Source organism: Pelobates fuscus, chromosome 7, assembly GCF_036172605.1.
Source record: "Pelobates fuscus isolate aPelFus1 chromosome 7, aPelFus1.pri, whole genome shotgun sequence".
Classification (NCBI taxonomy): domain Eukaryota; kingdom Metazoa; phylum Chordata; class Amphibia; order Anura; family Pelobatidae; genus Pelobates; species Pelobates fuscus.
The window spans coordinates 124,455,862-124,482,770 of record NC_086323.1 but is presented as its reverse complement, the minus strand read 5'-3'; the positions used below and the strand labels follow the sequence as shown (position 1 = coordinate 124,482,770).

The 26,909-nt window shown below is 40.4% G+C and overlaps 1 protein-coding gene across 2 annotated transcripts in view; it reads left to right on the top strand.

The window, feature by feature from the left end:
- Positions 1 to 25,814, top strand: part of USP4 (ubiquitin specific peptidase 4) — a 58,685-nt gene extending 32,871 nt beyond the window's left edge. For both annotated transcript variants that reach the window (XM_063426542.1, XM_063426541.1), the window contains exons 13-22: positions 885 to 979; positions 3,692 to 3,880; positions 4,371 to 4,459; positions 5,067 to 5,309; positions 11,433 to 11,503; positions 15,764 to 15,879; positions 16,109 to 16,258; positions 18,591 to 18,694; positions 18,928 to 19,016; positions 24,394 to 25,814. In XM_063426542.1, the coding sequence (XP_063282612.1) occupies positions 885 to 979; positions 3,692 to 3,880; positions 4,371 to 4,459; positions 5,067 to 5,309; positions 11,433 to 11,503; positions 15,764 to 15,879; positions 16,109 to 16,258; positions 18,591 to 18,694; positions 18,928 to 19,016; positions 24,394 to 24,546 (1,299 nt within the window). In that variant the 3' untranslated portion in view covers positions 24,547 to 25,814. The remainder of the gene's footprint in view (positions 1 to 884; positions 980 to 3,691; positions 3,881 to 4,370; positions 4,460 to 5,066; positions 5,310 to 11,432; positions 11,504 to 15,763; positions 15,880 to 16,108; positions 16,259 to 18,590; positions 18,695 to 18,927; positions 19,017 to 24,393) is intronic.
- Positions 25,815 to 26,909: the final 1,095 nt, after the last annotated feature.

Below are 26,909 nucleotides of genomic sequence, written 5' to 3'. Positions count from 1 at the left end.
AAAGCTGGGCAAGTGTAGGAAAACACATAGGACAAAATAGTCCCTACTTTGTCTTATGTTTTAAAGAAAACTAAAGTAGATAGAAAGAATTGAAGAACAGATCCTGATTGGGGAGAGAAGAGGAAGCGATTGGGGAAAGGTAAGTTTGGCATGACAGTGCCACTTTAAGCATGCGTGGGATAGGCATAAGGCTATCCTAGCTATAAGATAAAGCCAGAGACTGAGAGATATTTAGAAAATTGGGCAGACTAGATGGTCTGAATGGTTCCCATCTGCCTGTTTCTGTGATACACATCATTGTAGCTGCTGAACACTTTATTACACCCCCCACCCCAAAAAAACAATTAGTCACTGTTTAGTAGATCTACCCCAGTGAAAACATGCATACATTACCGTATGCATTTTTTCCCCTTTTGCGGTATATCTAAAAGCAGTCCAGATCTTTGGACTGCAGCCTTTGCATGTCCTCCCCTTACTCCAGTCAGAGCCTCTGTGCTGGAGGCATGATCACACAATTGTGGCTTTCCAATGCTACTCAATGAACTGTAAATGCTCTCATTGACAACAGGGCAAGGCAGGTGTGCACTAGCATAGCCTGCCTGGCTAACGGTAGTGGAAGAAAACCTCCCTGGCTATCTGACAACCAGGATGGCGTTTCTGCTCCAATTATAAAAGTACCAATTTTTTTTTTTTTATAAAAACTGTCACTTTTATAAACGGTCACTAATGTGACAGTCTCCAGACACCTATAGCACTTCAGTAAGCTGAAGTGCTTTGTGTCTGGAGTGTTACTTTAATAGCATGTTGCATAATCCAGACATTACATATTATAGCAAGCCTGCAGTTGTTTTTGTCTTGACAGCCCTGTAACTTTTGTATTACAGATGGTGGTAACAGATGTTTACAACCACCGATTTCACAAAATTTTTCAGATGGATGAAATGCTGAGCCACATTATGGAGAGGGATGATCTCTTTGTGTGAGTGAACTGTTGGTTTTTGTGCATATACAAAGACAAATCGTCGTGCTTAATTTGTTCTGCCATGTTAATATTCTGAGCAGTAAAGCTCTACAGGCTTTGCAAGTTTGTACTGAGGAAAAATTCAGAATCTGTTACATTCTTAAATTAAGACAAATGTTGCATTTAACAATTGCAGCAGTGTGTAGTTTGGTGAGGGTTAAACAGCAATTATTGAAGGAGGGATACATGTATACTGGGAATTGCTACTTATGTATATCTTTTTTTGTGTTCCTATAACTATTTTAATTTTTTTACAAATACGCTGCTGCAACTTCAAAGCTTTATTAATAGATAACTGATCTCTCTAATACAGTACAGTATACAACCAGTCTTTATGCCTGCTATGTGCCATAATTGAGTTATTGCCGAACTGCTTCACAATGAATCGGTCAAGCAATACTGGCTTATCTGCCCCCAGCCAGTAATCACTCTGAGAGCATGTCAAATATTAACAGTCAACCTGTATGCCAATCCACTAAACAGTGCTATGTTAGGGTTAGAAATGGTGTCAGTTTGACAGTTGTGATAATGTTGACACGAATAGTCCGCCTATGGAAATTAGGAAAAGAGGCACATCAAAAGCAGGACATGTCTCAAAATGTTAAACATCTACATTACATTACATTACATGTGGAGTATTAACCCCTTTAAGGACCACGGACGTACTAGGTACATCCGACAAAAAATGGTTCTTGTGGACTGCGGACGTACCTAGTACATCTGCTCAAAAAGTTCGCCATCACTGCCCTAGGGTGTCTACTTTTCAAAAATATATGGTTTGATGGGGGTAAATTACATTGGCCGGCTTCAAATAGGACATGGGTTCATGATGGCCAGCTGTGAAATTTCCAAGTTAGAAAACTAGAATGGGCAACCTCCAAATAAGGTCTTTCAAATCCCTAGAGAACCCAACACACCTATACATGGGTGGTATCCCTGTACTCAGGATATGTTTCTGAACACATATTAGGGTATTCTTTGGCAGTAACCCTTAATGCTCTCAGTACATGTGATCTTAAATTGCTACGTTTGTCGAAAAAAAAAATAACTTTTTTTATTTTTTGGGGCATAGATTGGTGGTAAAATGGTTGCATGAACAGGGTCAAAATACCCCAAGTTTAATACCTTAGGTTGTCTTCTTTTAAAAAAAAAAAAATATATATATACATGTGAAGGGTTATTCAGGAATTCCTGACAGATATCCGTGTAACTCTGATTTTGAAAAGAAATGGTTTGGAAATGGCAAAGTGCTACTTGTACTTATTGCCCTATAACTTGCAAAAAAAAAAAGAAAGCTAAGACTATGTTAACATTGGGTAGTTTTAAACTCAAAAATTTTGAAACTATTTAACACGGGTGTTTTTTGGCGGTTGTAGATGCGTAACAGAGTTTGGGGGTCAAAGTAAAAAAAGTGGGTTTTTTTTGGTTCTTTAATAAAAGAGAGAGGAAATAAATTTTTTTTATATATATATATATATATATATAATTTTTTTTATTTCCTCTATATATATATATATATATATATATATATATATATATATATATATAAATTAATTATTTTTTTTTTATAGTAAATTATATGATGAATATAATGGTATCTTTAGAAAGACAATTTAAAGGGATCCTATAGTGCCAGGAAAACAAACCTGTTTTCTTGGCACTTTAGGCTCGAATAGTGTCCCGTCCCCCAACCCCTCTATTAGACCACTGGAAGTCTCTCTAGGGAGCAATGTAAACACTTATTTTTCTCTAAAAAAAAATACAATAAAAAAAAAGGCAGTGTTCACATGAAACAGTTTTCCTGGCACTGCAGGTCCCCTCTCCCTCCCATCCCCTATCCCATATGTGTGAATAAATACTTGTGCTGCATCTTCTGAGTGCTTTAAACCCTTCGTGTCCAGTTTTCAATTTCCTGACCGTTAAGGACCAGGGCTGTTTTAAAATTTCTGCTGTTTGTTTTTAGCTGTAATTTTCCTCTTACTCATTTACTGTACCCACACATATTTTATAAATTTTTTCTCGCCATTAAAGGGACACTGTAGGTACCCAGACCACGAAAGCTAATTGAAGTAGTCTGGGTGCTGTGGCCCTTTTGCACTTAGTGCTGCAATGTTAAACATTGCAGTTCCAGTTCCTCACGGACCTCCAGCAACAGATGAGTCACTAGAGGTGCTTAATGGGTCAGTGCTGCTCAAAATGCAGCACTGGCGTTCTGCGTCTTTACACACTGCTTGGAGACGCTAATCGTTTCCCAGGTAGATGCATTGATTCAGAAGACTTGCTGCGCATGCGCAATAGCCTCCCAATGTTTCCCTAAGATCTGGATTGGATGAGATCGTCAAGATTCATGCTCTTTGGTACCGATGCTTTGTAAAGCAGCCGCAGCTGTGATGAGACCAGCACACGATAAAGGTGAGTAAAATAATTTTCACTGCTCTGACAGGGGGGCTGGAGACCTACATAGATGTTTGTATTCCTGACACTGTAGTGTTTCTTTAGACTTTTATGTGCAGTGCTGCTCCTTCTTCCTATATAAAGATTCTTCATTTGTTCAGACACTATTGTTCCTATGGTCAACTACATACATTTTAGGCCCTTCTATTGTACAAGGTTAATGTTAAAACATGAATCTGTATTAATGTCTCAAAATGCATATTTCTTCCTTTAAAGCTACGAAGTTAAATCTCCAAGAGCTGATGATTCAGAATGGCTCACACTGCCCATATGCTTCAGGGAGCGGCGTTTTCGTCAGACAACTTCTGCTGGCACAGTTCTATTTGGACAGCCACTCCTAATCTCTGTACCAAGACACAATCTCACTGCAGACACCTTGTACAATGTTGTCTTGGAGAGAATCCAGTAAGTGTTACTTGAACTTAAAAGCGGCCGCAAATACAGCAACAAGTCTCTTTCTATATGCAGATTTTAAAAAGTCTGACAAATTCTACATGTTTGGTTTAACTACAGTTTTACACAATGCATTATAATTGCATAATAGTATACCTTTTACGATTTTTGGGGGGCAATAACATGTTAGGACCGACTTGTGGACATATTATTTCCGTTCTGGGTTATGAGATTACTTTTACCTCTAGCATATTCTTGAAAATTAATCCATTTATTAACCTCATTTAGAAAGCAAGTCAGGTTTAATTTACGATCTGCGGGACTTGGTTAAAGCGTGTGTTTTTTTTTTTTCCTCTTCATTACTAGCTGTCTAAAATAAGTCAATTGAAATAATGAAAGAAGAAAAAAAACACTCATGGAGCTTTTTGTTTAAAGCATGCTCTGCAACAACTATGTTTGTATGTTAATTTTTTTCATTTTAATTTCTAATCTTTTCCTATAGACGTTACTTGAGATCTCCACTGCCGGAGGCGTACAGTTGCCTAAATCTTGATGCCCGGGCATGCAATGGCTCTAATGGAATTTATGATGGTATGATGTGTAATTAATCAAACTGGAACTAAATGGAAATAACGTTTTTTGTTTTTTTTTACTGTATGTTTTGTTTGCGTCCAAAAAAAATCCCCAAAGGTGTATATTATTTCCGCATACACGCATACACGACTCTAGAAAGCATATTTTATTGACACTTGCATCACTTCTGTGGTAGAATGACTTTTGTTGAAGGTTGCAAACAAATTGGCAAATTGTTCATATTTACATATTGAACATTAAACCTTTTATTTTGTATATTTTTGGGGGAACTTTCTTAAAGTCCATTGCATGCAGGCCCACCCTCCCCCCAATGCACTTCCCCTGTAAATATTTTTTTATTTACAGAGGATTTTTTTTTGTTTGTTTGTTTGTTTGTTTGTTTTTTTTTGCAAAAGGGCCTGCTGTATTTCCCATATAGAAACATAGAAACATAGAATGTGACGGCAGATAAGAACCATTCGGCCCATCTAGTCTGCCCAGTTTTCTAAATACTTTCATTAGTCCCTGGCCTTATCTTATAGTTAGGATAGCCTTATGCCTATCCCACGCATGCTTAAACTCCTTTACTGTGTTAATATTTTGACTTTGTTTTTTATTTGTCAAGATGAGGAAATGGATCACGAGGAAGAAAGAGATGAAAGGGAAGAATCACAAGGAGAGTCAAATGGCCAATCAGATGATAGCGTAGAGGATGAAAGCTCAGAAGGCGGCTGTAGCCCTTGTAACAAGATGCCAAAGAAAGCCCAAGATTGCCGCAAGAGGCTATTTACCTTCAGTCTTGTCAACTCCTATGCTACATCAGATGTGGGTACCATGCCTGCTGAAGGATCCATCCTGAAACTTAACTGTAAGTTAAAACTGTAACATTTAGATGTTTGGACCTCTTTTCTTTTCTTTTAAGGGGGTGAGGGACCCAAAAATATTCAGAGTTGTTACCTTTCTGTGGTAGAAAGCATGCAATTGCCTACAAAACCATTATTGTACCCTAGAAGTGCTGTTTTGCATTGGTACATAACGACTGGTAGATTTCCATTCCCGATTTGGTAAGAACTTAGTTGGGATGCTGCACACTTTGTTTTTGCATCTAATACAAAAAATATGTTTGTTATTTTTATTTTTTGCTCTATTTAAAACTGCTAATAACAAAGTTATAAACTGTAATAAATGTATAAATGAGGCACATAGGGAACACAATAGGCACCCACCACTTCATCTCAATAATGTTGTGTGGATGTGATCCTCCCCCCTACACCCATGCAGCTGGAAACATTACTTAAAGTGTTTAACCCCTTAAGGACCAAACTTCTGGAATAAAAGGAAATCATGACATGTCACACATGTCACGTGTTCTAAGGGGTTAAATATGCCTTGAATCTGGACTTTTATAAAGTGACAAAGAAGGGACTCTTTGTTTATTAATACAAACAATAAAAAATCAAAACCGGAAAACCCCGTAATTGGTGTATTCCTTAAAGTAAAAGGTAACTCTAGAACTTTGGTACGTAACCTGTTAATCTTTGTGTAGTCGTCTGGGTTATAGTGATTTTAATGAAAACTACCTTGTTCCCTTTGTCTTAGTGTGGTGTGTTATAGGTTTCCACTGGCGGTGGTGGGGGCTTTGTTACCGTGCCTGTTTTGTATCCCCTAGGTCGCTGGCCTATCCCTGTTGTGGTATGGGTGTATTTTATCGTTGCATTGAAAGCAGTTTTGAGGCTACTGAGGACAAGGGTAGATTAATGGGAATGGTTACACAGACTGCACTACTAGCACATAGTAAACTGGCTTAGGATACTGAAGGCAAAAGGGGAAATGGGATTGCTTGACAAAATGTCAAAATGTACCTAGCTCAATTTCCACGCCCATACCCGGGCTCCAATACCCACCTCCTTCTTTCCCTCTCTTCTACCTCCTGTATGGCGCTCTCTCCCGCAACAAAACATGAGCCTACTCGCCCTCGCCTCATACACAGCTAACGCTCGTGGGTATAGCAGCGAGATGACGACCACCCAGACATACCGAACGGCACCCATCAACCTCCTCTCCATAAATGGTAGAGGCTGTAATATACCCAAAAGGCCCTGAGATATTTCCATAGCCCTAAATCACACATAGTGTTCGTTCAAGAGACGCTCCCAAAATGGCGAATAACTGCTACACACAATGCTTCAAGTAACAACCCAGATTGGAAATCAAAGGGCTCTGCCATCTTATTACATAAATCCCTACAGTTCCTACACAAAGACACTGGTAGTTAAAGGCGGGAGATATATATGCGTCAAGGGCACGGTGCTAACCAAGCCCTACACGCTGCTCAACTTATATGTACCTAACACCAAACAAGACCGCTTTCTAAAATCAACCCTGCGAGCGATTGAAGGATTCGCTGAAGGGTACCTCATTGTTGGGAGGGGGATATTAATGTTGCTCTAAACCCACGCTAGGACACATCCACAGGCACCTCTGCAGTACCCGCACACATCTTACAAACCATAAACAACTCCCTTCGGGACCACAGACTAGTGGACTGCTGGAGGGCTACACCCCTGGAAAGCAGGGACTTTACTTTCTTCTCAACCCCTTCAACATACTCTCGCCTGGATTATTTCTTCCTCCCCCACTATTACCTAACGGACTTAAAGACCATCCGCATAGGCACTACCACATGGTCCGACCATGCCCCACTAATGATGACCCTGACATCCCCACTGTATAGGCCCACCACGATGAACTGGCGACTCAATGAAACCCTCCTGACAATCTGCTGACTCTCCAAGAGATTCGTACCTCCCTCGCAACATATTTTGAAGAAAATGATAGAGAAGAAACTACACCGATGTGCCTCTGGGAAGCCCACAAATGTATCATAAGAGGGGCACTTATAGCTCTTACCCACGGACATAGCCGGTGTCCTTCATGGATATTACTCTGACCTATACTCATTATCCACTCAACCTGCAACCCCACCCAGAAACACACGAAACGGACATTAAGGAATACCTAGACCGACACTTGGATCGCCACTGCAGGGAGGAGTTTATCTAAGAGCTAGAAGAACCCCTCATGGCAGAAGAGCTAGCCTTAGCATTGAAACTTGCAAAGACTGGGAAATGCCCAGGCCCAGATTGTCTGTCTGTGGGCTACTATAAGAAATACGCAGACATACTCACACCACGATTTTTGAAAGCCTATAACTCTCTCAGGGAGGGAAGCACTATGACACAACTGACCCTGGCGGTCAACATCTTATTGATCCCAAAAGAGGGCAGAGACACAGAGTGGTGCACCAACTACAGGCCCATCTCACTACTAAATTGTGACCTGAAACTATTTACGAAAATACTGTCCATGAGACTCCAACAGCACCTACCGGGTCTCATACATGGAGATCAGGCGGGATTTGTTCCCAGGAGGGAGGCAAGGGACAATTAATATACAAGCCCTGGCGGTCCTACACCACTCTACCCTGACCTCAGAGGGTCTTCTCCTACTGTCTACAGACACAGAGAACGCCTTCGACAGAGTAAACTGGGACTACTTGTTTGCAGTCCTGCAAAAAATAGGGATGGGACAGAATATTATGAACTGGATCAAATCCCTGTACTCCTGCCCCACAGCCAGACTTTGTGTCAACGGAGCACTCACAGACCCTTTCCCGATCAGTAACGGCACTAGACAGGGCTGTCCGCTGTCTCCCTTGCTCTTCGTTCTTGCCCTCGAACCCGATCAGACAAAACCGAAACATACAGGGGATGAGAATTTGCAAAACGGTCCACACCGTGGCGGCCTATGCAGATGACCTACTATTTTTCTTGACAAACCCGGACCACTCACTTAGACCTATGACAGAATTTGACACACATGGCTTGTTATCAAATTTCAAAATTAATTACTCATTCTACAATACTCGACATGTCCTTCCCGAAAGAACAGATCATACACATTCAACGCCTCTTTGCCTTCAAATGGACAGACTCAGCCTTGAAATACCTAGGGATCTGGGTCACAAGGGAATGCAGATCTACCGGGCCAACTTCCAGCCTCTCTTAGTACGGCTGGGGGAGGACCTAGAGAAATGGTCACTGCCACACCTCTCTTGGTTTGGCAGGGTGGGGATAGTCAAAATGAACCTCCTACCACGGCTACTATACCGGTTTCAAACCATACCGATAACCATTCCAAAAAAAATTTTGTCCCATTGCGCACGCTGGTCCTGAGGTTTATTTGGCACAATTCCAAAGCCTGCATACGACACGACATCCTCACGCTGCCGAAGTTGGAGGGAGGTCTGGCTCTCCCAGACTTTAAGCTATACTATCAAGTCACACACCTGCAAAGGATAGTAGAATGGTCCAAACAGGCTGTGACCAAACTGTGGCAAGAAATAGAAGCCACACAGGTGGGCAGGCCCATGACGGTCAAACTAGTAGCCAAACACCCACTCATTAAGGCAACCATCACGGTATGGCACACCATGGCCCCAAAACTGGCCCTATCATCATTCCCAACACCCTTGTACCCTGGTTTACAACCCGGCCTTTCCTCCAGGACTAGAAACAAAGACATTTCAGAGGATGATAGGTACAAACATTCCCCAGGTGTGACACCTGTTCACAGAGGGACAGATCAAACCCCTGACAAAGATGCTTAACACGAACACCCCAAATTTCATGCACTGCTTCAGATATAAACAGATATAAAAATAAAAAAAATTCAAATGAGGAGAAAGAAAGGGAAGGGGGGCTGTGCAGAGGTTTGAAGGAGCAGTGAGGTGAGAGTAGAAACCCTATACCACCAACTTTGCTTTCAGAGTGTCTTGTGTTGTGGGAAAATTGAAGACCACCAAAGGATATAGATGCAGGGGTAGCGGTGTCGGAGGGAGAGAGCCATGTTTCTGTTAAGGCTAGTAAGTCAAGGGAACGAGAGATGAAAAGGTTGTGCACAGCAGTGGATTTAGTAACACTGCAAACAGTTCGTGCATCACAGAGGGCAGTATGGAAGGAGGATTTAAAGGAAGTGACACGAGATGGGTATGAGATTATTGTGATTCCTGGAGTTAGCACATGGTGGGTTTGCAGAAGTGGGACTGGGATTTGGAAAGACATCACCAGCTGCTAGGATCAGAAGGATAGAGAGTAAGAGAAGATGGGAGTATGATTTAAAAGTTTTTTGTTGGAGGGTGTGTATTTAGAGGTTTTAGAAAGAGTTGGTGGAGGTAAGCTGGAAAGGTAGAAGTAGTGCATCCGATGAAAAGAGAGGGGAGGGAAGTAAAGTGGAAGCAATGAAAATGGTGTAAGCAGGGACAGGTGAGCAGAGGGATAACGAGCTTTTCCTAATTAGAGAGGTGAGTGTGAAAGAAAAGAATATAAGTGAGCGCATACTCTCAGGAGAATAAAAGGAGTTTATATAATAAAGGAATTAGGATTTTTATTTATGCAAAATTAAATGGGATCTTAGTTACATGAGAGATCAAAAGGGGTCAGGGGTAGCAGGTAGGGAGTGTGGTAGTTGAGCAGGTGATGAGGGTTTGAGAGACATAATTAGTGTTTGGCAAGTCCAGTAATTTGTGCTATCTATAAATGTAGTGAGTTCCAAGGGGAGGGGTGTGTGGGAAACCATCCAAAAGAGCTACCTCTGCATAAGGTTGTAGGTTGTCTTGGTAGCGGAGAATCATGGGAGCTAGTTAATGTTCTGTTTGGGACCCAGGTTGCATGAAAGGATCTGGGTTAGATCAAACGGCAAATAAAGGGTGGGGAAGACACAGATATTGCTGTGAGAAATGGCAGTTAATGAGGGAAAGAAAATAAAGAACAGAGGAGAAAGTATTTGAGATTTAAAGCTATAAGGGTAGGTCATAAATGGTGGACATAAATTAACATGACTATCAGCGCAATACTAACAAAATAAACCATTATCAAAACAAGGCTTAAGCATGGAAGGTAACAATTGAGCAGTAATATTTTAGGGGAGAGAAGTGAAAAGAGAATCTAAGAAATAGAATAATAGAATAAAACAAGTGGTGCAGGTATTCTTATGTAGACCATCCAAAAGAGCTACCTTAGCTACTACCAAGACAAGCTTACAGCCTTATGCAGAGAGTCCTGTGAGCTAGTTAATGTTCTGTTTGTAAATTGATTGCATGCAGAATAACATAAATGTCAAAATACTTCTTTCTTCTATTTTTTACACCTTAGTACATGAAGAGGAGATACCGCGCACAACAGTATAAAATTTGGTTTGAATTGTACCAAGAAAAAATTATATAGGCACATCAGGATAACTCTCCGGAAATGTCCTTCAGTTTGATGTATTTCCGACCAGTGACCTCAGACTTGGAACAATGAAGGAGTAATCCAGACCAAATAACAAAAAAAAAAACCTCAGGAAATTATTTATTAGTTTAGTTTTTATTTAGTCTGGATTATTCCTTTATTGTTCCTAGTCAGTGGTGACCAGTGAAAAATGGATCAAACTGAAGGAAATTTCTTGAGTTATCCTGATTATATATATTTTTTTCTCTTGTAATTTCAAATGTTAATCGATTTTAAACTGGCTTGAACTATGTGTCCCCTCTTCTTCTTCCTCTTCATGCACTAAAGTGGAAAAATAAAAGGAAGGAGTATTTTGCCGTTTATATTCTTGTCCCGCCAGCAATTAATTTACAGCCGTGCAATATATATTCCAAGCAATTTTCTGTGTTTTTTTTTTATTTTATTACCCTGTTTGTGGTAATTTTCCTTCACTTTTTTGTGGTTTTATATATTTGGAAGATTCAGAGGGGGGTCTTTTTATATGATCTGCAAGTCTAAATGGGTAAATTGGGCTTTTCTCACTGTTTGTTATTAGGGCCTCATTGGGTTTGTTGTGTATATGCTCCTTTTGTTTGCCTCCATTCTCCAGTTTAACTGTGTCAGTGCACCTTTTTGTAATGTTATATCATGAGTAACCCAAAACTGTCTGATTTCACTTACAGCATATTCTACTGTTGCAATTGACTGGGAAACTGAAACAAAGAAGTTATATTATGATGATCAGGAGGCAGAGGTAAGTCTAACCTTATTTTTATTACATGGGCCATGTTTTCTTAAAAGTCTTTGCTTTTTGGCAAGGGCAACCCAGGCCTTTTTTTTTTTTTTTTGGTAACAAAGTTTAAGGTGAAAAAAAGCTTTTAAAAATAAACAAACATAAATATATATATTGTTTAATTGACTTTGTTCTTGCATCCAACTGATTCCTGACCTCTGGTCTGTGGATACATTTAATAGTATCTGTAAACTTGGATAGGGAAAACAACACATCTTTATTTTTACTGATCTCTATCAGAAATTTAGCATTGAATTTAATTATTAAAGTTGGCAACAAACCTCATTAGTATAAGCAGTATGTATTATTTTTCACCAGTGGAAATCACATTTAATTTCAAATATTTCAATTGTTGGAGATAATTTCAAATATAATTTACCCTCATCTCTTATATGAAATGACAGTGCTTGTTTAGACCTGCTGCTGTGAAACTGGGTGCATGACAAAGAAAACCTGAAATTAAGAAATAGTCCAGTTATATTTATGTTGTAAGCTATTAATAAATGTATCTTTATTAATAATGTATCTATTATCTTGTACTAGCCCAAATTAACAAATGTGTAAATTACTAGATATTCTTAAAATATAATTTACCCAGGGGGGGCGGGGCCTGACTGCCATGCAGGGCAGACGTGTCCTGCAAGAGCTCCTGAACTTCCAGCATTAAACCGAGGATTTCTGCTAAAAAATCGTCCTGAAACATAATCAACAAGGCAGCTTACCCTCACAAGCGGTATCGGAGCCCGGCACCAGTGGACACACCAAAATCTAAACGACTGACAGCCCGGAGAAGAGGATGTCTGCCCTGCGGCCTGGCAAGCCATGGATCAGCGGCCGATCCGGCATGGGGGAACCCCCAGTCAGCAGCGGACAACACCACCCTGAGCCCTGCAGCCCCCCCCCTATGGACCGGCGGGGGATATCCCGGTCCCAGAAGCAACCCAGCGGTGATGAGCCTCAACGCGAGGCGGCCTCTACAAGCGGGAAACACAATGACACACTCAACATGGCGGGCGCCATGTGCGCAACGCATGAAACTACAACTCAAACCTCACCAGCGACCAGGCTTGATAGAGCTTTTGAGGATTTTTGGGCAAAGCTGAATCAGCTGCTGCAGGCACCCAACCCGCACAGGCCGACACAAGGCACCTCAAGCGAGCAGCCACCGAGAGCTCAGCCTCACCCAGACCTAGGCCGGCGGCATCGCAAAGCAAACCCTCCTGCCGCGAAACATGCCGGGGGGGTGATCCCGGTCCTTACCCTGGGACACCGACCGCTGCGGCACAAGCAAGGCACCTCATCCCAAATGGCGGACGCCATGTGCGCTGACGGAGGAGGACAGGAACACTCTGCCCCCACATCTAAGCCCGACAGCATAGACCTAAGTGCTGTCCAGGAACCAACTACAGCTAACCATCTGCAAGCATTGCAGCACCTCAGCAGGCCAGAAGCCGGCGAAGCCAAGAGGACACAACGAACCAGCGTTCACCCCGCAGGAAAGACAAGCAACGCTCCGCGGATAAAACCCTACCTTTCCGCCAGGACGGGGTATTGGTCTCCGACATACATCTGCCAGAGGACAGAGTTAAGATGGCGGCGGAGAGCACGGCACTCACCTCTTCCATGCCGAGCAGTAAAGCAGAGAGGACCGGCAAAACCACGATCCCCTCAGACACCCACTGCAATAGGGGTGACCGTGATCCATCCGCACAGTCCAGCAATCCAGCGCCAAAGGGACCCGCTCAGTGAATGTACCACAACACAGCAACATAGACACCCGCAGCATGGATGCCCTCAGCCCCAACAAGGCATCGGGTGAGTCACACAGGACTTAGCAGGACACTGGTTTCCTAACCGGGAGACCCCTCAAGCACCTTGAGTCATGGCAAAGAACCCAGGATGATTATGGAGGCACAATTTCTACTTGCTGGCCAACCCAAAGTAGGACTTACACCCGGGAGACCCTAGGGGACTATTATATCGTATTGGTTCACTGGGATTTGATTTATTTGGTTGCCATATTATTATTATGCTCAACATTACACAGCTAACTCCAGACTCCAGGCACCAGCACATCCATGCTCTATCACTTAACTCAGAGCCCGCCAAGACATTGATGGACACCATCTCAACATAATAACACACCATATTATAAAACCTAAACTATGCACCAGCAGACACCAAACCTAGCAAGCCCTACACGTATGACCTTATGCCTCTTACTACTTATGTAGATGATTATCACTCTTGAGTTAAGATGAATCGATATTTCCATATATTTACATAGCGCACCCAGTAACTGCAGTGCAGAGTCCCCCCTGCTGTCAGCTACGCGGTTGACTTATGTGTCTGGCTAATCTCTAAAATCTGGCTAATCTCTGTCTTTGTTTAACCTTAAAATGCGCAATTACACCTGTTTATAAGTTTTATGTTTATTGCCTACATCGATGACAAATGTACTGCTGCTTTGATGTCTTGCTGAGCCTTCTGAGATGATGCCGTATCTACTTAACAGCTGTGGCACTTGCAGTTGTCTTGAACTAGTTAGGCAGTGTTTAATAGCCTTTAATCGTTAGTAAACGCTTCCCATTGTATGGGTACTGCTAAAAGACCCCAACATGACCCCCCACAGTACACATGCTAAGCTAGCTTGTACTAAGCTTATTAAACGTTGAATGAACGACTCGTTACATATTCTAATCATCACACAAAAATGTGCTATGTTTATCGATGCCATGCCGATGTTCTAATACTATGTTTGTATATTTGCTTGCACCAGCTGTTGTGGCAGTGCATACAAGTTTGTTCTCAATATGCACAAATAAAATAAAGAATTAAAAAAAAAAAAAAAAAAAAAAAATATATAATTTACCCAACACCAGGTCCCAGTGCTGACCGCAGATTTAGCTTTACAGACTGTTAGTGCACAAGTGTAACTTACACAATGTCTGGAGCAAAGCACTGCAGGACAGGTGTACATGAGGGTATACCTTTAGGCAGAACCGGATACGACTGAATATTTCTTTGCTATGTAAAGTCCACACATCACCAGCTGATCTGTGGCAGTTCTTGTGATATCTGCACTTGTTATGCCATGTTTGTGTGTTTGGTGACAGTATTTAGTAATACCTGTAGTAAGGTGCATCAGATATTGTGCAGTTTCTGAATGCATATATGGTAGGGGTGTACTGCACCCTATAGTCACACAACAAAGGACTTTAGACAGTAAGGAAAACCATGCTTTTTTTTTTTTTTTTTTTTTTTTTAGCAAATTGCCTTTGTCTGTCATTGTCCGTGTTGCTTGTCGATAATTGTTCCATACATCAGTGTCTCATTGAAAATACAATTAGCCTACTTTGCTCTTATGTATAACTTGCAACCACAGAGGTAAAAATAAAAAGGTGCCCACACACAGTTTTTTTAAAAGCCACCATTATTTGTAGATCTCGCCAGTGTCTGCAGGGTATTGTAATAACCCATGTAGTGTGGCTGTGCTTTGTAAGCAAGTTTAGAGACAAAAGGTACTCGGACATTATATAGAACAATGCTTACCAATTTGGTAGAATTTTCCTTGATGCATTTTGAAGTTAATCTGTCACCTCTAAACAGTAAATGAGTAAACAAGACCTAGCAGCCTATTCTCCCTCCCGTTTTTTGTTCATATATATTTATTTAAGCTCCTATTCTTGGAACAAAGTATGTGTCTATTTGGATTAAATATATTTTCTGTATAAAAAAAAAAACCTGTTAAAGGGTCACTTTAAGCGCCATCATAACTTGGCGTAATTGCAATAAGTACATTGCATAGAGCACCCAGCAACCACTATGAATGCTGAGAATGGCATATTGATTTGTAAAATTCAATACATCTCTCAGCTTGTCTTTGAGCTGTCAGACAGCCCAGAACTAGGTTCTAGGCTGCCTTTGTTAATATTGTCCATGTTTTACTTGTGGTGCATATAACAGAGCTCTGTCTGTTAAACAATAAACTAGGCTATGTGTTAATTTAGGCATTTGCAGTATGAGTGCTTTCAATGTACAGAGCAATTCCATTCATCCTAAATTGTGCTATACAGAGGTTTATGGGATACGTTTTTTTCCTGCTGTGGAAGTAGCTGCTTACAGGTAAACCAATTCAAACTGAAAGCGAGTAACTTGTGTTTATTTGTTGTTTGGTTTTGTTTTGTTTTTCCCCATAGAATAAAACTTGTTTTCCTTTAGGCTTTTGACAAGAATGAATCTATGCTGCAGCCCCAGAAGAAAAAGATCACGGTGGCACTGAGAGACTGCATTCAACTTTTTACCAAGACTGAGACCCTTGGGGAGCATGATCCTTGGTAATTGAAAGAGTCTTTAGTTTATCAGTGGAATTTGCTTTTTTGTGTAGCCTTGGTTGGCAGCTTTTGAGTTGTAAACAACATTAGCACACTATACCATATATACATTATGGTCCATGTTTTTTCCCAAGTTTCTGTGTATGCTGTGTTTGAGTTAATGTGCTGGATTCTTATGAAGCTACATTTCAGTGGTGTCATTGCACCCTAATGATATGGTCCCAATTTGCAGGTATTGTCCGAACTGCAGGAAGCATCAACAGGCTACCAAGAAGTTTGATCTGTGGTCTCTGCCAAAAATCCTTGTGGTTCATTTAAAGCGTTTTTCTTACAACCGCTACTGGAGGGATAAACTTGATGCCGTGGTGGAGTTTCCAATTAGGTAAAACATTAAAACACATATTTTACATATGATGTAGTGGGATTTAGAGTGATCCATAGCTTCCATTCATTTGCATGTCAGTTCATTCATATGCCGTTCATTCATATGCCGTCTTGCTTCATACACTACTTTTCTATGCAGGTACATGTCACATTTTAGCAGACATGTATTGGTAGTATTGCTTTATACAGGTACTCCTCACTTACCGACCAGGTTCTGTTCCACGACACGGTCGCAAAGCGAATTGGTTGTAAGTGAGGAGTTGAGGTATTCCCTGCTCTGGTGCGCTTGTCTTGCAGGGACATTTCCCTGAACATAGACGAACGCACAAGAGCAGGGAATCCCTCTAATCCAGTGATGGCTAACCTTGACACCATAAATTGTTCCTTGACTACATTTTCCATGATGCTCAGCTAGCTTTTAGAGTCTAAAAGCTAGCTAAGCATCATGAGAAAAGTAGTCCAGAAACAATTTATGGTGTCAATGTTAGCCATCACTTCTCTAATCTATGCTTGTGGAAATTTCCCCGACTATAGCTTAGAGGGATTCCTTGCTCTGTTGCACTCGTCTATGTTCGGTGAAATGTCCCCGAACATAGACTAACACAGCAGATCAGAGAATCCCTCTAATTCCCACGACTGCTCGCACTTACCACCCCGCGAGAGAGCGGGTCGTAAGTGCGAGCCGTCGCAAAACAAGGACTATCTCTAATGTATTCTCCTCTCATTTATATCTATCAGCCGTGTAAAAGTAAAAAAAAAAAAAAAAACTAAACTAAAACAGTAGCTCAATCTACTTGTTAATCATGGTATTTTACTTATCCCAACACAGAAAGTAATTTCAGATCGGTGTACTTTACTAAATGCCCGAATTTTCATACAGGGTGCAGAAGAACAGATTAAGCAGTTTTGAGGGGTTATAAAAAAATTAACTGAGGTATATAAAGAAAAACTGTTTTTATTTTCGAATTCTACAGTAAATACCATTTTCTATTCCTTAAGTTTTGAGAATAATGTCCTCAAAGGCAGCCATTAGTAGCCACACACTGTTCTGTGACGATCTTTGAAGTTTTGTATGGCGTTAGCTTCTTCCATAATCTGTTCCCTTAGCTCTGGTAGGGTGTGAGGGCGATGTTTGAATGCTTTTTGCCTTCAGATACCCCCAAAGAAAAAAATCACAAATGCTCAAATCTGGTGACCGCGCCGGCCACCCCACTTAACCCCTCAGAGAGACCAGACGTCCCGGTAACATTTCTTTCAAAACATTGAGTGAATTTCGGTCTGTCGCCTGTTCCCCATCCTGTTGGAACCAGAACTCCCCTAACTCCTCTTCTTCAACAATCTCTTCCATTCTGGCCTGCAGAAAAATTTCCAACATTGAGACAACGTTCAGCATTCACGATCATGCATTTGCTCACACAGGTTCTGCTACATTCAATTCCTGAGCCAACATTATCTTTTAAGGAGGAAACTGCAAATCTAAATGAAGAATCCTCCTCCGACTGCAGTCTGACATTCTCAAAGCAACAGCATGCCTTTGAACAGAATGTCCTGGCGACTGCTCAACTGCTGCTCTCACCAGCTGCACATTTTCCAGTGTTCTTATGGACCTGCGTCGGCCATGTGTACCTCTAAGCGTGGTACCATTTCCTCCAACTGCCTAACCCATGACTGAATTGTTTGCATTAGAAACTGCGTTGTTGCGGAATGTTGAGCTGTCGCCGAAAAGCTCTATGCGTCGCAATCACAGACTGGTTGTTTTCAAACTACGCGCGTACGGCAAAGCCTGGATATACTTGGGTCCAAACCATATTAGCTACTGAAATGGGGTGACGGACGGAACACAATGAGACCAGGTGCACCTGCCTTCTCCACCACAGCCCGAGCATTGACCCCTCAAAATGCTTAATAGGTTCTGCTGCACCCTGTATATCCAAATAAAAACCCAAAGACAAAGCTGAACTGGAAAAATTCACAAAGTTTTTTGTAGTCACAAGCTTTTGCCTCCGCTTTTGCATTCAAGTTAATTGAGTGTATTGAATAAACTTGAAGCTCCCTCGCAATCCTGTGAGTGCAGGTTGTTTATACTGTGTAACTGTTTGTTGATTCATTTGTGCTTGCCTAACCACAAGAGTGATTATTGTGGCCTACATCTTCAACCAGATGTGCAGACCACAATGTCCCCTTCCCAGGCCTTAACCCCCACATCCCATTTAGCATATATATAAATTTATGCATATATTGGTCATATGTTATGTGTGCGTGCACAGATTACTTTTTCTAATCCATGATTGTATAATATGCATTTTCTTCAACCTTGTTTGATGTTTTAGGAACCTGGAAATGTCAGAGTTTGTCTGTGATCGAGAAGCAACTAACTACACATATGATCTTGTTGCTGTTTCAAATCACTATGGAGGGATGGGAGGTGGACATTGTAAGTAATGTACTTTATCCATTAATATTTGTTAGTATATTTGAAAAAGCTTGCTGCACATTGTGTTATAGTTCTGTATATCTCCATACACCTGGTAGTTACAAAACCGTTTCTAGTACTTACCCAGACATTAGTTCCATCAGTTCTAACGAAACCTCTCAAAATGCTACTGTGTAGGTTTTAAAACTTATTTATTTGCTTTTCTGCACTTCGTAATGTAATTACTTTTACAGATACAGCATATGCAAAGAATCATCTAAATGGACAATGGTACTATTTTGATGACAGCAGTGTTTCTCCAGCATCTGAAGACCAGATTGTGGTAAGAACCTTCTTTATTTCCATTAGAATTATAGTGGTAGGATCACTCAAATGCTTTTTTGTAAATCAGTTACAAAAATTTCCAACAGATTAATAATTTGTATTATTTATTTATTTATTTATAAAATATTTTACCAGGAAAGATACATTGAGATTTCTCTCGTTTTCAAGTATGTCCTGGGTCCACAAATCATTGCATTGTTACAGTTAGTGTACAGTAAAATACAAAATATACAATATATACAACATTTAACATAGAACAGGTAGGAAATATATAATCAACCATGACAGGTACATTCTGTTTTGAGGTATGTAGAGAAGGATCTCTTAAAGGACTTTAAGCTTAGGGAAGATTTTAATTTGTGCGGGAGGTCGTTCCACAAATGCGGTGCTCTGTAGGAGAAGGAGGATCGGGCTGCTTTCTTTTTATATTGAGGTAGACTAAGTAAAGTGTTGGTACTGGATCGGAGGTTGTAGGAAGTGGGAACAGCTGGGGAAAGCATTGCGTTCAGGTAGGGTGGTAGTTTTCCAGAAAAGCTCTTAAACACAAGGCTGGAAAGATGAAGGGTGCGTCTGGATTCCAGTGACAGCCAGTTTAGTTCTTTTAGCATGTCACAATGGTGGGTCCTGTAATTACATTGTAGCACAAATCGGCAGAACGAGTTATACAATGTGTTGAGTTTATTAATGTGGGATTGCGATGCAGATGCATATACTACATCCCCATAATCAATGATTGGCATCAGCATTTGCTGTACAATCTTTTCCTTTACTGAAGGGCTTAGGCAGGATTTGTTTCTGTACAGGGCACCTAGTTTTGGATAAAGTTTAGATGCAAGGTTTTCTATGTGCAGGCCAAAAGATAGATTGGGGTCTAACATCATACCCAAGTATTTGAAAGAGTGGACTGCGGTCAGTGTGCCATTTGAAATTGTTTTGATGGATAGGTGAGAATTGTGTAATTTGTGTAATTTAGGTACTGTCCCAAAGATCATTGTGACAGTTTTGTCAGTGTTCAGGAACAGTTTGTTTTTTGCGATCCACTTTTCTACCTCTGTAAACTGGTCTTGGAGCACAGCCTCAAGCTGCGGTAGATCGGAACTGCTCGCATAGATTACTGTGTCATCTGCGTACATGTGTACATTTGAGGATTTGCAGACATTAGGCAGATCATTTATAAATAATGAAAATAGTAGGGGGCCGAGAATGGAACCTTGGGGAACACCACACGTGACTGGGAGAGGGAGGGAGTCGCTGTCAGAAATGGACACATATTGCGAGCGTTCCGATACATGCGATCGAAACCAGTTTAGCGAATGATCACCAATACCTGAGTTTTTGAGTTTGTGCAGTAGAATGTCGTGGTCTACTGTGTCAAAGGCCTTGGCAAAATCAAGGAAAATAGCTCCAGTTAGGTCTCCTTTTTCCATGCAAGTTTGGATGTCATTGCAAACTTTTAAGAGGGCAGTTGTAGTGGAGTGATTCTGGCGAAAGCCTGATTGATCAGCGGTCAGATAGTTTGATTGTTGGTAATACTCACATAGTTGCGTATGGACACATTTTTCTAAGATTTTTGACAATACTGGGAGCAATGATATAGGGCGATAGTTAGAAACCAAGGTAGTGTCACCACTTTTATGGATAGGCACTACTCTTGCAGTCTTCCAAAGTTTGGGTAAGTATCCAGACACCAAGGATTCATTAATTAGAGTTGCGACGGGTTTAGCAATTGCCGGCGCACTGAGCTTCAACAGCATTGCTGGGATTTGGTCAGGTCCGGACTGGTTTTTCATTTTTAGATTATTAAGATGTTTTTCAATGACACTAACAGGTACAGGTCTAAAAGTGAACTTGTCTATATTGGGAGTTTGCAAATTTAGTGAGACCTGATCCACATTTGTAGTTTCAGGATGTGTGCCATTTATTAGCTTGGCAATCAGGGCAGTAGAACATCCGACAAAATAATTGTTTAAGGCATTTGCTACATCTAAGGGAAGTTGCAGGGTTTGGTTATCCACTTTGACAGTGGAGGGTTGGGAGTGGATTGGGGGAGTTTGTAGTTTATTTATGACTTTCCAAAAGTTTCTAGGGTTTGAGATGTTATTGTTCAGATTGTCATAGAAATATTGGGCCTTGGCCATTTTTGTTTGTTTTGTGCATATATTTCGCCATTGTCTATACGCACAGTGATCATTCATAGAGCCAGTACGCTTAAACTTTGACCACAAAGAATCCCGAAACTGGTACATTTGGATGAGGTCAGCTGTGATCCAGTTCATATGTGCTCCTTTTACCCTCACCTTACGCAGCGGGGCATGCAGATTCCAAATTTGTAGGAGTTCAGACTGAAAGAATTCAACAGCACAGTCTAGATCCGGGATAATGTTTAATCTGTGCCATGGGAGGTTCTTGATGTCCTTTAGAAAGGATTCAATATTACATTTTTTGAAGGACCTAGTTATTTTAACCTTGGGAGAGGATTTAATAGCCTTTATTTTGCGCACACAGTACACTAAACAGTGATCACTGAAAGTGTTTGGGAGAACACCGGCCTCCTGGATTCTATCAGGAGAAGTGGAGAGAATCCAATCTAGCAGGGTATGGTTAAGGCTTTTAATGTTTATGCGAGTTGGGGAGGAGATTAATTGCGTTAGCTGCAAAGTCTTAAAAAGCGTGCAAGAACTATTATTTTTAGGATTCAGCCAATCAATATTAAAATCTCCAAAGACCAACAGTTCACTTTTAGGGTTTTGAGCAATGGTTTCACTAAGGAGATGGGCTATGTCAGAAAGAGTATGCACATGGGAGCTAGGTGGGCGGTAGATTCCTGCAACAATGATTGAATTACTGCACGGGATCTCAATTGTGCCAGAGAGGAAATCAAAGGTGGCAGGAGGACTAAGGTTTTGTAAAGGGGTAAACTTTATGGAATTGTAGTAGTTTAATTTACAAGGGTAGTAATCTTTAGGCTTTGCAGCTTCTGCAGTTAGCACTGCCTAAATCCTGGAGTGACTCGGCGTAGTAGGCGTCTTACTTTTTACAGCAGGGCAAAGTTTTAACCAGTAAATCCCCACATCATAGTGCATTACTGGAGTTGTATGTATTGTAGAAAGCAAACATCTTAGCTAGAACTCTGAGGACCGTACGCTTTTTTTCCCCCCATTTACAACTGTTAAATTGGAGCAAAGAGCCAGAAACGTAGCAGGCAAGAGGGGAGAGTTCTAGCAAAAAAATTTTTTTCAAAAGATAACCATAACCAAAAGTGAATCACTGCCTTATGAAAATTACATTTACTTGCAGCCTTACAAGAGATGAATGTCACGTGTGTAGTGCATTACCTAGCTAGTTAATTGCAAAATAGGAATCACCATTTCAATGCCAGCACTTACAATGGAAAATAAACACTTAATGCGGCTCTGTCACCATCTGGGGGCGTCGTAATGGAAGGGACCAAGATTGATCACGGTGGCTCCACCTTGTGTCAAGCTTTGTCAGGCCGAGGAAAAATACTGAGACAAAGTGTCTCTTTAAATCTTTTGACTGTGTTGGAGTTTTGGATTTGCAGCACAATTTGACCACAGTCAATCTTAATACTTCATACAGATATATTTTGGGGTGGCAGTGCAACTTTAAAGGAACACTCTTGCCAACAACACAATTCAAATGCATTGGACAGATTTTGGTCTCAGATTCATACAGTGTTTTCCCTCTGTTTGAATCTCTTTTGTTAAAAAACAAAACAAAGATTTCAGCTTTCTGCTGCATAATGCCACTGTTTAAGCCTCAATCCCCCTTTTCACAAAACGTCTTCATGATGGGAAACTATAGAGTGTAGTTCAGCAAACGTGGGCTCAGTTTGAGTGGAAGTCAGTCTGAAGTCATTGTTATTCACTAAAGTGAGAATTCAAGCGGATTTCACAGTGAATTTTAAATTTAAGGTCAAAATATGGAACTGGAAAAATTCAGTTGGTTATTCTTTCCATTCAGCTACTCTGGCCTTACATTTTAAATTCACTTTAAATTCTCACTTTAGTAGAAATTCATGGCACATTTTAAAATGATTTGCTGCATACGGGTTGAAAACTACTGACCTAACATTTGGTTGCTTGGAGTATCCATTTAAAAATGAAAAGGGCAGGAGGGAGTATTAATTGTACTAGAACCAGATTTGTTGTGTGGCTCCCAGCTTCACACTAGGCAGGCAAGAGTTTAAGGTAGCTTGAGTAAAACCAAAAGTTAGCTAGAAAGCTTTGTATTTTTATGATAGTTTCACTTTTTGGGTTTATTCAGAAATTAATTTCAGTTGGCATACTGACCCCTTTTACTTTTAAACTAGTGAAGAAATAAATGGCTGTGGCAGATTGTCCCAGCAACATTCATATGTCTTGTTCATCATTATTAGAAAAATTAAAATGGTTCCCCAGGCAGATCCTGCCATACCTACCCAGTAAAAGGAAATAAAACTGGGTGTTGATGGGGGCGCAGAGGCTTTTGAAATACTTCTGCCTCATGTAGTGTTTGCTTCCTTTATACATACTTTAACTCAAACTATCTGGATTTTAGCTTGTTGTTTTTATGGTTTATGTTCTACCATAGCATGCAAAAAGAGTGAATGTTCAATGATTTTAGATGCTATGTACATAAATCTTGCCATATGCTAAATCTGTATACATTACATTTTGCTATACATTAAATGTGACATGTTAATCAGATGTATTCTACTTTTTTAATGTAAAACATGTTTTTTTTGCCTCGCTATAAACCTTAAATAACTAAACAAAAAATAAACAACAATGCTACTCGGTCATGTACCCTGCTATCCCACACTAGAAGAAATCAAATCGATCTTCCTGCTGCACCACCCCTGCTTGCTCGCACAATTCAGGATCAAGGTTTTAATTCAATTGTTTGTCCACTTGTTAACCTTTCAGATGTACTTTACAGCCCATCAATGCTTAGCCCTTGGAAAATAATGATCTTGGGTACTACAACATAAAATTAATAGACCCCCCATGCCACTGCATCAGTTAGTAAATAAATGGACCACCAATGGATGTTTGCCAGCATGCGGAGTACACTGAAAATATTCATTCTATGCACATAACTGACATTAGCAGGTCATAACACTTGTTAGCTGCACATACGAACTCCAAGCACTGTGACCGCTTTAAATCATTGAAGTGGTCATGGTGTTTGGAGTTTAATTCTTCAATTGCCAGTTAGGATTTTGATCTTTGGCTAACGTTTCATCTTAACCGATCTCTAAGGTATCTTACCTTCAGTATATAAGGAATCCGTAGTTCTAAAACATCTAATTTAACTGTATCCTTTTAATGATAAAATATGCCTGACCAGTGTGAATGTTTTTGTTTTTCCAGACAAAAGCTGCCTATGTTCTATTCTACCAGCGTCAGGATAGTGAACACTTTAAAACCTCTTTGCCTACTGTTTCACTTGGCACATCTGCAACAGAGGAAGACCTGGAAGAACAAGGGAAGCAGCAGGAAATTGACTCTATGGACACCAACTAGCAATTTAATATTTTTGACCTTGCCATGTGCAGTTGTAAAGCCCCCATGCCAGGCAACCCCTGGGACACCTTAATCAAACCCCTGTCATTCTGCTGCAAGATGTACATACTTCCCTTGAAATCTGGGGAGCAGACCCCACAAGCAAAGATGAAATACTGCTAAAGAAAGCTGATTTCTATGGATTTAAGATTTTCCTCAAGAGAAATGGGGAATATGAATATATTAAAAAAGAAAGAAAGAAAACCCTTTTCATGCATTGTTCTTATATGGAACAAACAACTGGTGATCTTGGATATAAAACCCCAAGTTTGGGAAACAAAAGCCAAATCGTATAAAGAACTATTCAGTCCAAAAGGTATTGCTAATGTATGGTTTGGTGGCCCATGCTTAGCAAAGGAATTTTCAGTTTTAAATGGCTTTCAAAAAGAAAAAAGTTTCTTCCTTCTTCCCATCTAGCCTTGTTTAATTTGAGCAAACAAACACCAGCAGCCTTTAAAAAGTATATTTTTAATACAGAATATGGTAGCCCTTGATAACAACTGTTTCCCAACTGTTTTGTTGCTCCACGGGGGTCGTCTTTGTGTGAGACAAGGGGTGGGGCTGGGCATGCTATTGATCCTCTATTGACCCTGCGGAGTAGTGGAATTCAGGCGCTTGCTTCAAGATTGCAAAGACCATTAAATAGTAAATTAAAATGCATCTGCTTAGGAAGCAGGGTTTCTTTTTTTCCCCCTCTTTTTGGGTGGGTTGTATTTATTGCTCTTTTATTTTAAGAGGACAGTTTCCAAGTGTTTAAAGCGTTATACCGTGTATAAATGTGAGGACATAGTTTGCTGACTTGTGTGTTTTAGCCTTCAATGCATCACGCAGTCTGTGTTACTCGGTGAGCTGTGGATACAAAGAGATGTATCGATAGAGAGCATGGTAATACATTGAAAAACTGTTTGTTCTGAACTTCTCCGGCAGCTAAGGGGTTAATTAAAAGCCACGCTCAAGCACTCTTCTACTGTTATTTACAAGTGTCACACATTAGAGCAAGGTTTTATGTCGACTGTGCAAGGAGTTCATATAACCTGAGAGGTGAACTCTATAGCTGTTAATGGCATTACACTATGCTTTTGCCGCAGAGTCAAGCATTGATGTATGTGCAGTTCCACAAAACTGTAGAGTTGCCTCTTTGCTAGCCCTGCTCTAGAGCCAAGCGTGATCTGTACATTGTGTTCTGTCATTTTAACAAGTTCTAAGTAAAACAACCTACACTTTAAATTTATTAAGACCTATCAACATTTTCTGCCACTCGTGACATTCGCTGCTGATGCAATGCTATTTATACCAGTATATATTGCACTTACTACCTACATTTCTTCAGGGATTACAAAGAGGCCAAGCAGCTAAAAGTGACCACCTGGCTTACAAATACCTAATATTAATCAATATTCTGTCTTGACACTTCTAAAATGTAATAATTTTTCAACGTTGCTGCTTTAGAGTCATGCCTCTGTGGTTGTACACACCTAATTTGATTGAGAAAATCTTGAACATTGCTCCTAGCAAGCAAACAGTTGTAAAAGGGTTGATATGACTCCTGCTTGTTATTGTTCTTTGATTAGAGTCCTAAATGCTAGAGTCAGGTAGGTGAACATTTTTGATCTCTTAACATGCTATAATATGATATATTAAAAGAAATAGAAAATTAATTTAAAACTGTTTGTCAAGTGATCTATTTTTTAGAGAATTTCACGTAAAGGCTTCCCCCTCTTCACTTACTGCATAAAATCAATCAATGTACATGTCACTTTTAACTGAGCACATTATTGAAGTAACAATGAATGTAATGTTTAAATAACCGTGGCGGAGGTAAACATTCTATTGAGTTATACCAGCATGTAATAAGTGATTATTTATGGAAACTTTTACAAATCAGTGCAGGGATCTCCTTGTTTTATTTGTTGCTGTGAAAAAGATGGTGGTGAGTACTTTCTACATTGAGTAGCTTACAGCTGTGATGACAATTTTAAAAGTGCTTAGGCTGTCAAACAGAAAAACAGGAGTTGCAGACAAAGAAAAATACATGTGTTAGTCGGTTAACTTTTTTAACCCAATTTTTTTTTTTTTTTTTTGTGTACCTTCACAAAAAAAGATACTATACACATACGGAGTTAAACTCTGAATCTGCAGGAAGCACCGCTAGTGATTATCTTGCTTCTCTAAACCTGCAATGTCTTACATTTAAGGGTTAAGGGGACAGGGACACAGCACCCAGACAATTTCAATAAGATGATGTGGCCTGGGTGCCTATAGTGTCCCTTTTAATTAACCCAGTAAATCTAATTCCTTGTACCTGAAAAATCCATTATTCTAAA